Here is a 14,307-nt window from a genome sequence, read left to right as displayed (position 1 = left end):
ATGAACTGGGAAGCACTGCGTTGGGGGGTCCCATGTTTTCCGCCTTCGACGGGTACAGATGTAGGCAGGAGCCTGATCATGCTTCTCTCATGTGTTGTAGCGGGAAATGGTTCGCTGTTCCTTCTCTGACAGGCGCAGAGGTCACTGTCACAGCCAGGGACGGCATTCCTGTGCTTTCGTACCCGACTCAGTTGGAGCAAAAATCTGGCAACCTTTGGGCCTCGGAGAGTCAGCAGAGCTCATGGTGAAACCAGGGAGCGAGAAGTTATTCGAAAAGAGTCATTGCTGCAGCAGGCGCCGCGCAGGAGCTGCCAAAACTTGACTGGACTAGCTCCACCCCAGATATTGCTCCGAGACTGTCAAGGTCGTTGGACACCCAGAAAGCGGGTCGTCTTTCAGAATAATAGCGTCACTGTGGAGAAGCACCGAGTAAATTAAAGACCAGCTGGATTTGCTCCTAAATGTGGCAAAATACTTACTCGCTTCGAAGCACTATTAATCCTTCCATCGACCAGACAGAGAAGATGGATTTCATTGTCTGGATTGCCTTCACTCGTTCTTAGCACTTCATATTCTTTTGGTTGAGTTGAAAGCATTAAAGTTTAAGCGTGAAGCTTGAGCTCAGGAAACGCGGGGGCCCTGTTACGTCTTGCTTCTAAGTCTGAAACATTTGAAATGAAGTCTAGTACCAAGGAGTTTCATAAAGCAAATTGAGGAAGGGCAGCAAACATTTTAATCATGCAGTCTGAAATTATTGTGCCTAACATACACCATTACTAAAGCAAACGCATTTTTCTGATTGAATCCCCCCTCCCCCCCCCCCAGATAAGTCACTGAAAATCAAGTGAGCGTAGACAGTAGGGCGTTTACTGGCTCCTGTGTCTGGAATTCTAGAAAGACACAGCAGGATGCAGGGCTGGCCAGACCAGGGTCTCAACAATGGCGACAAGTCTGTGGTTTCTTTATACCCACCCATCCTACTGTGGTGACAAGGTTGGTTTCAGTGTATGGCCCTTCCTACAAGGGCTGCTGAGATCTATTGAATCCACCATTTCCTTCAGGTATGTGGGTTCTTGGTCATAGGCTGCCTCCTGAAATGCTTGAAGATTCGCCTTTTTTGGGGGGAGGGATACAGGACCCTTGTCTGTTCCTTCTGTCTTCTGTTGATGCTTCCTGCGCTATTCTATTTCTGGTTACTCATGGAGTCTTTGTTTCTAGGTACCACGGAGTTGGTTTCCATCCATGGTGGCCCTATGCACAACAGAATGCAACCCTTCCTGGTCCTGCACCACTCTCCCAGCTGTTCCTAAACCCACTGTTATAGCCCCTGTGGCAATCCTTCTTGCTGAAGGCCTTCCTCTTTGTCGCTGCCCCTCCACTTCCCTAAGCACGACGTCCTTCTCCAGGGACTGGTCTCTCGTGAAGTATATCCAAAGTATGTAAGGTGAAGTCTTGCCATCTTTGCCCTGCCTGGGAATGGAACCCTTGACTATTACTATGTGAGGCTTGGGTTTTTCTTCAGCTCTTTTAGCTTGAGAAAATACTGAATGTCCTTCCCCTTCGGTTTTCTAACTCCACGTCTTTGCCGCTGTCATGATAAGACACTACTTTGTCTTCTCCATTGCCCTTTGAGATTGTCTAGTCAGCTCTTTCACCCCTCATTTCTTCATTTAGCTCTAGCTAGTCTACATTTAAGGGCGACTTTCAGAGTCTCTTCTGGCATCCATTTTGATCTCTTTTGTTGCTGACTTTTGAATGACCTTCTGGTTTATTCACGTATGATATTCTTGGTGTCATCTCACAACTTGTCTGGCATTCAGGCATGAGCGTTCAATGAGCCAAATGGATTCTTGAGAGACTTATTAAACTTCAGGTGACATATATTCACAGACGTATTTTGACTTGAACTTGTTTAAATATTCTTCAGCTACAACTTGAACTTGAATACGAGTAATTGATGGCCTGTTCTGCAGTTGGTCCCTGGCCTTATTCTGAGTGATGGTATTAAGCGTCTCCATCATATTTTTCCATAACTGTAATCGATTTGATCCTTGTGTAGTCCATTTAGCAAGGTCCACATGTATAATTTGTATTTTCAATGAATGCATCATTGGCCTTGCAAAATCCACGTGATCTCTGGCTTCATTTCCATCACCAATGCCATCTCTTAAAAGAACCTATGATCTATATTCTTCATTTCTAACTTTGCACATTCTGATCACCAGTAATTATCAATACATCTTGATGGCATGTTTGATTAATTTGTTAGTGCAGCGTCTTTGGCGTTAGTGGTGGTTTTTAAAATTTTGGACAGTCATCATACTGTGTTCTTTCTGACTATGATTGGGACTCCACTCCTCTTCATTTTATCATTCCCAGCCTAGTAGATGCTACGGTTTATTCATAATGGCCAACATCAGTTCATTTCAGCTCACTAGTACCTAGGCTGTGGATCTGTATGCATTCCATTCCACTTTTGACAACGGCCCAGATCCATACCTCATGACTTCCGCACTCTGATGGCTCAGGGAAGCTTGCAGCTGGCTCTTCTCATTTCGATTCCTGACACATCAGTAAATGGAGATCCTGAAATCTGTACTCCATCCATAGCAGGCAGGTCCGCTCTGCTTTGAGGAGGCAGCTCCTCTGCAGTAGTGCTCTGAGAGCATTCCAAGCCGAAGGGTGCATCTTTGGACATTGTATCCGATCACCGTGTGCTGGCGTCCATAATGTGTTTCCTGGCCGGTTTCCTTTACAAGCAGATCACCAGGCCTTTGCGCTAGCGCACCTTCATCTGAAAGCTCCGCTTACACCTGGCCACCACGCGTGACGGGAAACTCTGGTGGCATAGCTGCACCACCACAGCAGCATGAATTTTCCACTGCACGACCAACTAACAGATGAATGGTGGCTGTTTCACATACATATATGTACACATGCACACATGTAACTTACTTCCACCAAGTCAGCATCTACTCAGAGACCCTATGGGACAGGGTAGAATGTCCCTATGCGTTTTCAAGACTTGAAGTCTTTACAAGAGCAGACAGGCCCGGTCTTTCTCCCATGGAGCTGCACCCAATGGCTTCAAAAGTTCATGGGGAGATTCCATTATCTTGTCATTCCATTTGTCCGTGAACTTTTGAAGCCTCTTTGTGCATATCTCTGTGTCTCTATCGATAGCAACATCAATGACGTTTGACATCAGTTCTAAGTACTTTTCCTAGAATAAAAATCTTTGTCCCTATGTAGCAGTTCAATGTGGGGAATGTCAACAAAGACTGTGATCAATGGCCTGATTTCAAGTTCTGTCTGGCTCAGCCATCTTCCGACTATCGAGTGCTTTGTGTCCTCAGCCTGTTGTCCTTATTTAGAAAATCAGGTTAATAAACATACTGACCTTGTGGGGTTTTGAGGAGAATCGAGTGATGTAATCTGTGTAAAGTGTCCGTTGCACAGTCTAGCATTATTACAGAGTCCATAGACGTCAGCCACTTTGACGCGGGTAACCCATAGAAAGCCATCACAGACACATTGTGGTGACCGACTGACGCATGATCACAACATGCCAAATTCCCGTCTGCCACTTTCAAACGCCCATCTCTGCTTGAGAGCAGCAGAGGTGAAGGCAGAGAAAAAAATTGTGGGGCTCTTACTATTTAGAAGGTTAGCTAGGGAGGCATCTGGACACCAGGGCACAATTAAGATGATCTTTAGAGACAAGGATGGTGACACTTTGTCCCCCATACTTTGGACGTGTTGTCAGGAGAGACTGGTCCCTGGAGAAGGACGTCCTGCTTGGTCAAGTAGTGGGACAGCCCAAAAGAGGAAGACATTTGACAAGATGAACTGACATGATGGTTGCATCAATGGTGAGGATGACGCAGGACCAGGCTGTGCTGCTGCTGAAACGCAGACCCCAAACCAAGGTGACAGAAGAGAGAGAAAGCCTCTTTCTCACTAGCGCATCCACCCACAAGTGAGTGGTCCAAGGCAGGCATACCCCTTTAAGGGTTTCTCCCCATCACTCGTGACAGATCAAGGAGCTGAAATTGGATTGCCACCATCTTCCTCTTCCTCCATCCCATTGAAAGGAGAAGATGGCGACCGAAGGAGATGCCATTTCTTTTTAAATGGCAAGACCCAGAAGCACACATGTTTCCAATCACGTCTTGTCCGTCAGATCCTGCTCTCAGGGCCACCCATCAAAGAAAGTGAGTCTAGAAAGTGCAACTCTAGCTAGAGAACCATGTGCTTAGCAAAAATGTGGTTCCTTCTACTGCCAAGGAGTGGAGGAAAGTGTTCTTAGAGGGACCGATTAGCAATCTTCCAAGATTCCATCGTGGTAAGGATGAGTATTTCATTGACTCTAGAACACTGCTGTTCTAAGATGCAGCATCGTTTTGTGCACCACGAAGTATGGAAGAACATGCTATCTGATCTGTGATGCATTGCACCCTTACAGTGCGATTGTAGGACACCCAAGTCATGAAATATTGAAATGGGGGAAGCGTATCTTGACACGGAAAATAGAGACGGAAGGAAAACCTTACTACTTGATTAGTCTGGTGAAGGGAGACGTCGGACAGTGTAAGATATGACAAAATAATGTATAAATTATTCAGGGTTCATGAGGGAGAGGGGAGTGGGGAGGGAGGGGAAAAATGAGGAGCTGATACCAAGGCCTCAAGTAGAAAGCAAATGTTTTGAGAATGAGGATGGCAACCAATGTACAAATGTGCTTGACACAATGGATGGATGCATGGATTGTGGTAAGAGTTGTACAAGCCCCCAATAATATGATTAAATAATTTTTTAAAAAACGAATACTTGATTACTCTAAGAAAGTCATCTAAAGGTGTCTGTTGTGCAGACTAAGAGAGACTTTCCGTAGAGCAGGCAGAGGTGTGGATAACAAGCTTTGAATGGAATGCTTGAAAGGTATCATTGTGAATTGGCTGATAAAACCGAAAACCAAACTCACTGCTCGATAAGCCTGGGCTCGGAGCCAGGTCTGGAGTTGAGTAAACAGAAAGAAAGGGTCCCGCCCTCCTAGGCCAGGGCCTCAGGGTATAGGACAGAACTGAAGCAGCTTTCTGACCACCAGATGTGGCTAGACTCTTGGTTTCCTGCTTCTATGTTCGGCTATTAACCAAACACATGGTCCCTTCCCACATAGACACCCACCCCCACCCGTGGCATAGTAGTTTTGTGTTGGGCTGTTAACCAAAAGTTCAGCAGTTCAAATCCACCATCCACTTTGAGGGAGAAAGACAAGAGTTACAGTCTCAGGGATCCATAGGGCTGATTCCATACTTTCCTATAGAGTCACTATGAGTCCTTATCTGCTTGATGGCAATGATTTTTGAGTTTGGTTATCCCCCGCCCCTATAAATAGCTCCACGGCACCTGGATCAGAAGGATAGGTAACGTATGAAGGAATGGAATTATATAGGTGCTACCAACAAACAACACATTGCATTAGGTAAACCTGCTGCACAAGACCTCTTTAAAATTTGGAAAGCAAGGATGTTACTTTGAGGACTGAGGTGCACGTGACCAAAGTCATGGTATTTTCAGTTGCCTCATATGCATAGGAAGGTTGGACACTGAATAAAGAATACTGATGAAAAATCAATGCGTTAGAGTTATGGTTTTGGTGAAGACTATTGAACGGACCATGGACTGGCAAAAAGAACCATCAGATCCGTCTTGGAAGAAATAGGGCCAGAATGCATCTTAGAAACCAGGATGCCAGGATTTCCTCTTACAGACTTCGGACATGTTTTCAGGAGAGCCCGGTCCCTGGAGGAGGACACTGTGCCTGGTAAAGTGAAGGTGGGAGGGCAGCGAACGAGAGGAAGGCCTTCAACGAGATGGACGGACACAGAGGCGGCAACAATGGGCTCAAGCATAAGAACAATTGTGAGGATGGCACAGGGCCAGGGGGTGTCTCGTTCTGTGGGACATCGGGTCACTATGAGTCAGAGCCAACTTGAAGGCACTGAAACAACAATGGCAGATGTCTGTCGGCTGAGGCTCAGTTCGGGAGGGCCCATTCTATCCGAGGTTCAGAAAGACCTCCTGTTGTTAGTCGCTGTGGGGTTGATGGGAAGCTGTGCTCCGGAGGGTTTTCCGGCAGCCTATCACTATGTCTGTCTTCGGAAGCGCTACTAGTGGATTCAAACGACTCCCAACCATGAGTTAGTAGGCAAACACTGAGCTGTTTGGCCCACCCAGGGATTCCCACAGCCCTCTGAGAGAAGGTGGAATCAGGACTGGGGTAGCCAAAGGGCCTTCCAAGTAGAAGTAACTGAAGATGCCAGGGTTTGGGAAGGTGAAACAGGCTGCTTCAGGAAGTTCTGTGATGGTCCTTTGGACAGTTGTCTCCCCACTTCTAGACTAGAAGCAGCTTAGGTTATGCTGGAGGGTTTGCTGGTCTTCTTTGTTTTCTGTTTACCACCTTATACGTAACAAGCAAACAAGAAATATTTGCTGGCTTGAGTTCAAGATAAGTCCAACTGCTTGAATGACCAAATAGCAATGAGCTGACATTTCCTGGATCAAAATGATGCTTCATTATTGTTATTGTTGTTGTTGTTGTTGTTGTTAGATGCTATCCAGTCAGTTCTGACTCATAGTGACCCCTGTACAACAGAACAGTCTTGGGCCACCTTCAGAACGGTTGATAAGTCACTTCATCGACTGCAACGGTCTTCCTGGACAGGCTTCCCCTTTTTCGCGGATCCCCTGCTTTACCAAACGTGCCGTCTTGTTCCAGGGACTGGTCCATCCAGATGGCGCTTTCTGCTCCAGCAAAGATTCACAGCCTAAGACACCCAAAGGGCAGTTCTGCTCTGTCCTGTAAGGCAGTTATGAGTCAGAATCTACTCAGTGGCAGTGGATTTGCAGCTTGTTTTTGGTTGGGCTTCCTTGAGAATTGATGGTGATCCAAGTGAAATGAAATCCTTGACCTTTTCAGTCTCATCCCGCTTGATCATGATGTTGTCTGTTGGTCCAGTTGTGGGGAGTTTGGTCTTCTTGACCTTGGGTTGTCATCCACTTTGAAGGCTGTAGTCTTTCATCTGCGTCAAGGGCTTCGAGTCCCCTTTGCTTCAGCAAGCAGGGTGGTGTCACCTGCCGATCACAGCTTGTCCTTGAGTCTTCCCCCATCCCTGATGCCACATTCTTCTTCATCTAGGCCAGTCTTCTCGGACTATTTGCTCAGCATGCAGATTGAATAAATATGGGCAACGATACGATCCTGATGCACTCATTCCTGATTTTAAAGCATGCGGTATCCCCTTGTTTTGTGAATGAACACCTCTTTGTCTATGGGCAGGTTCCACACGGGCACACGTTAAGTGCCCCTGAAATCCCACTCTTTGCAATATTTTCCGCAGAAAAAGATTCAGTCAGTGAACTGAAGCAAGACGATACCTGTGCTGTTTGTTCTTGGACTTCGCATGGCTATTGCCATTGGCTGCCCTAGACTCAGCAGCAGACTCTCGGCAGTCCAGGCACGACTGAAGGAAACACTGACTGGTGGTGCTCCATCTCCAGGGCCATCTTCAGTGGGATGCAAATTGCACCATTGTGATTCCTTACCTGCTTTTCTGAAATAGATCACCTAGCCTATCTTAGCCTGGAGGGTCTGTCGAAACCAGGTCAGCATTATAACAGTATGAGAGCTCCATGGACAGACAGGGGGTGGCTGCATAGGAGGGGTATTGGTCAGGAATTAAACCTAAGCCTTGTGCATGGAGCGTGAGAAGCTACCGGTGCCCTTGGACTTAGCATGACCATATCTTGATTGTCTAACTACGGTCTGAAGATGGGAGTATATGAAGGAGCCGCTGTCTGCCTTCCTCCTTTGTCGTCTGTTCTTAGTCTGGAAGCTCCGCTGAAACCTTCACTTTAGATGGCCCTGTTGGCATTTGAAATGCCAGTGGCCTGGCTTCCCGTGCTACAGCACCACACAGCACAAACTGACAGGTGGTCTGGAGAAAGCCCTTATGCTTGGTAACGTGGAGAGGGAGGAAGACCCCCTACAAGAGGCATGGACACAGTGGCTGTAGCCATGGGCTTGGGCAGAGGAACCACTTTCAGCCTGGCACAGGACCAGGCAGGGCTTCCTTCTATTGTGTGTAGTCGCTCGGGGTTAGAACGGACCCAGTGGACACTGAACAGCAACAGCAAACAAAGAAACATTGGTTTGGATCCCCCTGGCATTAGCCACTCCTCCTCTCATTTCCCTGCTCCCATTTTAATGAATAGATAAGCACATTTTAGTCCAGAACATACCTTGCTTTCCTGGTTTTCTCAGAGCAGTTGAGCAGGATCTTGATATAATCCAAGGATTTGTTCTCAGGGTGGTAACCTCCTGGTGAAGTCAACCTGTGGAAAAGGCTGAGGGTTGAGACGTCTCAGGGCTGCCGGACGCAGTAGGAAAGAGCCTGGCCAGCTCAGTAAGCTGATTTGACTCAGCAGCCTCGAATCTAGTTCTTGACCCATCTGTCATATTGCAAATATATGTGGCTGGATATTGCTGCTGATAAATGCTTTTCTCATTCATAGATCACTGTGACCGATGAAGAAGTTAGCAACCCATCCTTTCTAGACCTGGTGAGAACGCCTCAAATGAGGAAGTGCACACTGATACTTATGTTTGCTTGGTAAGTCTGAGTCGTGTTGGATTTTGGGGGTCCTGTCACATTTCCACGACTCCCCTTTCTTCCTCTTGGGTTGAATTTGCCTCTCCTTTGTTCTTCTCTGGTGTCTCCCAACGTCCCTGCAGGTTCACGAGTGCGGTGGTGTACCAAGGACTGGTCATGCGCCTGGGGATTATAGGTGGCAACCTCTACATAGATTTTTTCATCTCTGGAGTTGTGGAGCTGCCTGGAGCTCTCTTGATTTTACTGACCATTGAGCGATTTGGACGCCGCCTCCCCTTTGCTGTGAGCAATGTCGTGGCGGGAGTGGCATGCCTCGTCACTGCGTTCTTACCAGAAGGTAATCTTCCCCAACTGCTGTTTAGCATCCAAAGAACACAACACACACACACACACACACACACACACACACACGATAAGATAGTAGTCAAGTCTAGGAAGGATATGTCCATAGGAAATGTATCATTACCCCCCCCCCCCAAGCTTTAGTGATATCCTTCCATGCTCTGCATAATCGGTGGGCCAAGAGATTCATTCTATAGATATTTGGGGGGGTTGCTCTCAAATTGTTGTGTGTTCCTTGTGAGTGACGTGGATGTTGGGCTCACACCAGCTCGGAATGCCTGGTTCCCTTGTGGAGATAGTAGTCAACATTACAAAACAAAACTGTGTCTGAATTGTTGAATGGAAAACCAATAGTCTTTGTAAATGAAAGTCACAGGGCAAGAAGGAACTCCTGGGCAGTTCCCGTGTTAGTAACAGGTGTGCCTCCTGAGCGCGTTCTTGAGGCAAAGTTGACCCTCAGGCTGAAGAATCTTTCTAAGGTCAGGGAGTCAAATGTTTGTCTTAGAGCGCATGACAGGAAAAAACAGACAAACATTTTCACCACGTCGGTGGAGGGTTTAATAGGATAGTTGTTGATTTCGTTTCTTGAGATGGGCTGTGTAAAAAATAGTGTTTCTTTAAAAAATGAAAAATCCTTCCCGATTCCTTATCCCTCCGGCCTAAATAGTGGTTTTAGTGGCTTAAAAAAGGTGGGGGTGGGGGGAGGAAAAGTAAAATTGAAAATGGACTTGGAATCTTTTGTGATAAACAAGTTCATCTCAAAATCAATTAATAAGGAATGCAGTGTGTATGTAGTGTATGCACCCTTATCTGCATGAAAAAAAGCATTAAAGAAATACTTCCGTTATACTCAAAACAAAACAGCCAGCTCTTAAAATGGTTGTTTTTACTTTAATCACCTTTCCTGGCTATTCCATTTGTGGTGTCATTGGTCATGGCGAGCCTAATCCTCGACACACGTGGGTACGGAGACTGCAAGGTCAAAGGAGAGGTCATTCTGGCCCTCGAGACGTTCATGTCTACTGAGGGCTGCAGCTGTGCTTCAGGTTGTCAGCAGCTTCTTCCTCCAAGACGGGGAGCCGAGGCCTTAGTCATTGTCTGTTCTGAGCCTGGAAGTTCTGCTGAAACTCGTTCACTTTGGGTCACTCTGCTGGCATTTAAAACACCATGACGTCACTTCCAGCAACACCCCAGCTACCACAGTACGTGGAAGTAAGACAGATCAGGGCGTTCCTCGGAGGCAAGAATGGCACGACTTCATCTTCCATATTTTGGGCATATTGTCAAGAGAAACCAGTCCCAGGACATCATGTTTGATAAAAAGGAGGGGCAGCATAGCAGAGGAAGCCCCTCCACAAGTTGGCTGGACATAGTGGCGCCATCAGCGGGCTCAGGCAGAGAAGCGATTGTGAGGCTGGTGCAGGGCCGCGCAATGTCTCGTTCTGTTGTGGTCTCTGCGGATCAGAGCCAACTCCATGGCACCTAATAACAAAAACGAGGCTGGTAGACACTGTAATCCTGCCACCATTCACTGTGACAAATGAAATGATAGACCTGTTTATCGGATTTAAAGCGGCCCTAGTGGCACAGTGGTTATGTGTCAGGCTGCTAACCCTGGGGTCAGCAGTTTGAAACCCCTTGAGAGAAAGACAGGGCTCACAGGCTAGAACCCCACTGGGTGGGTTGACCTGCCCTCTAGGTAAAATGAGTCAGCATCGGCTGGATGGCAGCGAGTTTGGTTGTTGTTGATTTGTTTGTTACCGGATTTAGCCATCTCTGGGTCATTAGGGGACCTTCATGGACATAAGGACCAAGCATGGGTGATGAGTTGGCTTGTACAACCCCCCCCAAATCTGCATTAAAACCCTAACACCCTGGGCTCATGACTGCAAGCCTGATGGGCAATAAAGGATTTCTTTTGTTATGTTAGTGAGGCCCTACCAGACTGGGGTAGGCCTAAACCTAATCACTTATTTATATATTTTTATTTTTCTTTTAAACAGTTTTATTGGGACATAGTCCACATATCAAACAATTCAATAGTCCAATCATATCAAGAAGACCCATACAATTACCACTATAATTAATCCCAGAAAAATCGTCTGCTTTCTTGTACTCCTTGTTAACAACTCCTCATACCTCCCCACACACACACACTCCCCACCTCCCTTCTCATGCCCCCAAGAAATCGCTACTTCAGTTACTCTTCCTGCCGACTCCCCCATCCTGGGTCTCACAGAGTGAAAACCATACAGACACAAAATAACTCACAATACTAGCAAAATAGAATAGAAACAAACCCCAATTAAAGAGATGGCAGAAAAGATGAAGAACTAAAACTTTAAAATGGGTCAAAACGGAGAGATCACATGATACAGTGTCAAGTGGTAACCTAGCTACATCTCCTCTCATCCACTCTCCCGTGCACTCGGCAGGAGAGCAAGACCACTCACATCCCTGCCGATGCTCAGAGAGAACTCACTGGAGGCTCCATCCATGTGCATTTCTCCTTCACCTGAAAATATATATATTTCTTTAAACTGATAATGAACATAATCACTTCTAAGTTGCATCTTAAAACAAGAAAGAAACGGAGAGATAGACACCAACCCAGGGCCTCTCCGCAGCTCCATGCTCTCAATTCGGTGTTCTCGCCTCCTGGATCACAAGATAATAAATGCCATTCTGTAAAGCCGCCTCCCACTTTTTTAAAATTGGGATTTGACACACATATATCATGTCATTCATCATTGAATCACATCAGTTTCACACCACCACCACTGTATCCCCTGCCCCGGCCCCTGACACCTTTGCTGTCCCTGTAGGTTCATCAGTCCTGGGGGTCCTACACCGGAGAACAGGAAAGCATATAGCACAACTTCAAGAGGGTGACCCCTCCCAATGACCTACCACATCTGAGACAAACCCTAATATGAACAACAGCAACAATCCAGAAAATGTTGGAAACTAGATTAGGTCCAGGGTACATCAGAGTGGGGAATCAGCAGACAAGGTTTTCACTGCTCCTTTGAGGTCATTTTTTATTGCGACAGCAGCCCCGGGAGACAAACGCAGCAGCATGAAGGATGAGAGCATGTCCCCACAGGGCCAGGTAGGAGCGGGTTCCACAGTACGAGGTAGAGCCACGCGTTCTAAGGCCCGTCTGGATTCAGGACTTGCTGTGCTCTGTCATGATTGGGCAATGATGTTCCCACAGAAACTGAGAAGGACAGGCTCTGGGAGACGAGCCGTGTGTGCCCGCTGGCAACCTGGCCACTGCCCGGCATCGAGGGGTAACCTGTCAACACCACAGCACTTTGGACACGAAGAGTCGAGATGAGGGTGGGGGCCGGTGATAGGACGCAGTACAGATGTGGCAGGGGTGCTGGGTGGCGGGGCATGAGATCAGAGGTGCTCAGGGGTGAGGTTGATGGATTGGCGGACTGCACAGGGTCAACGCCAAGCAGAGGTGGCCAATGAGGCCCAAAGGTGCTGTCACACACCAGTTCCTCTCTGCCCCTGAGCACAGCAGGGGCTGCTCTGGAGGCCTTTTCACTCCCAGGGAGCACGTGAATTCGAGCAAGTTCATCATTTCCAGGTTCTAGGGAGTAGAAAGTGGGGGGTTATGGGGGACAGAGGTGGGGGAGCTGGCCCTCCGGGAAGCCTGTCCTGTCTGATTCTCCTCGGAGAACCAGGGATGAGGGAGGAGCCGGTCCACACGGCACAGCCTGGAGTCAGGAGAGCCATGCTTTGCAGACACGTCTGTCTGTTCTGTGAAATCTGATGAACTCCGGCATGTCAGATAGACCCATCCACGAAGGGGTTGATGAATGCCAACCTGTGGGACAGAGAAGGGAGCCCTCCGCTACCTAGGGAGGGCCGGGCAAGAAAAGCAAAAGCCAAGGGTTCACCTTGACCTCATTGACCTGACATTCTCAGAGGTGGAGAGTCTGGCTGATCAGAACGTGTCTGTTCCTTAATGCTATCGAGTCTTGGTCACCTCTTTATCCCTACCCTGAGTTTGTTGTTAGGGGCCATTGACTCGGTTCTGACTCTCAGGGACCCCGAGGAGAACAAGACACCACCCAGTCCTGAACCATCCTCACAATTGGCCGTGTGTTTGAGCCCAGGGTTGCAGCCACTGTGTCCATCCATCTCATCAAAGGCCTGCCTCCTTTTCGCTGCCCCCTGACTACTGAGCAGGATGCCCTTCTCCAGGGTGGTAATCGCTCACTGCCATCAAGCTCATGCTGACTCAGTTAGCCCATGCGATAGGGTAGAACTGGCCCTGTGGGTTTCCAGGACTGAAACTCTTTACGGGAGTACAAAGCATCATCTTGCTCCTCCTAGTGGTTTCAAACTGCTGACCTTGCGGTGAGCAGCCCCAAGAGTAACTGCTCCATGGCAATTAGCGTGGTGCCAATCGTTAGCGTGTGAGGCTGCTAACTGAAAGGCTGGAATTTCTCAGCGGGCACCTCAGAAGAAAGGCGTGGTGATCTTTGGCCCCAAAGCCAGCCATGGAAGCCCAATTCTACCCTGACACACGTGAGTCATGACTGACACAGAGGAAATTCTTGGGGGCTTTTTTTGAGGGGGCAGATGGCAGGGTGTGCTCCTTTCAGAACACCCCAAAACTGCTTAGAAAACCTACACTTTATTTATTTATTTATTTGTCTAATCGGTTCTATTTTGTGGTTTCTCCAGATTGAAAAAGTGAAACTTAAAAGTCCTGCTTAGCCAGAGGGGAAAAGGAACTGATCTTATTCGGGCCACATTTTATTTCTGTAGCCAACAATAGGCTTGGTGACTTTTACAGCCACCAACCACTTGTACAGTCACTGGTTCCAGACTGGCAAGAAGAGGTTTCAGAGACCCTGTGCTCCATGTCTGCTCACTGCCTCCCTCTGAGCCCACAGTCCTGCCTTCCAGTTCAGGCTGTGGAATTAACATTCCAAAGGCCCTTCCCTCTAGTTGCTTCTGGAAGCTTTGAGCAGCAGAGGGAGCCCTGTGAGGAATGCTGATGAGGCTAGGAGAGGAAGCAGCTCCTAAAATGACCTCACAGAAAACAGCTCTGCCCACCTCCACCCCCACCCCCACCACACCCCCACCCCACCCCCACCCGCTGCACCACCGCCCCCCACGCTTCACTGGACTTCGGGTAGGAGATGCCACTTCTCTGGCTGCCTCCCCCGGTGAGACACTGCTTCTGACCCACATTTGTGAGCTCCGAGTGAGAGGCTGGGAACAAAGGACTTGCTTTATCCCTGCCCCAGTGCCATCTTATTGGGTG

The 14,307-nt window shown here is 47.9% G+C and overlaps 1 protein-coding gene across 1 annotated transcript in view; it reads left to right on the top strand.

Annotated features, from left to right (window-relative positions):
* Nucleotides 1-14,307, top strand: part of SLC22A3 (solute carrier family 22 member 3) — a 113,794-nt gene that overhangs the window by 82,208 nt on the left and 17,279 nt on the right. Inside the window, exons 6-7 of the mRNA XM_075554293.1 lie at nt 8,578-8,675; nt 8,798-9,012. Of these exons, the coding sequence (XP_075410408.1) occupies nt 8,578-8,675; nt 8,798-9,012 (313 nt within the window). The remainder of the gene's footprint in view (nt 1-8,577; nt 8,676-8,797; nt 9,013-14,307) is intronic.

This window comes from Tenrec ecaudatus, chromosome 7 (assembly GCF_050624435.1).
Source record: "Tenrec ecaudatus isolate mTenEca1 chromosome 7, mTenEca1.hap1, whole genome shotgun sequence".
Taxonomy (NCBI): domain Eukaryota; kingdom Metazoa; phylum Chordata; class Mammalia; order Afrosoricida; family Tenrecidae; genus Tenrec; species Tenrec ecaudatus.
The sequence above is the reverse complement of the archived record's forward strand: the minus strand, read 5'-3'. Positions and strand labels throughout refer to the sequence as shown.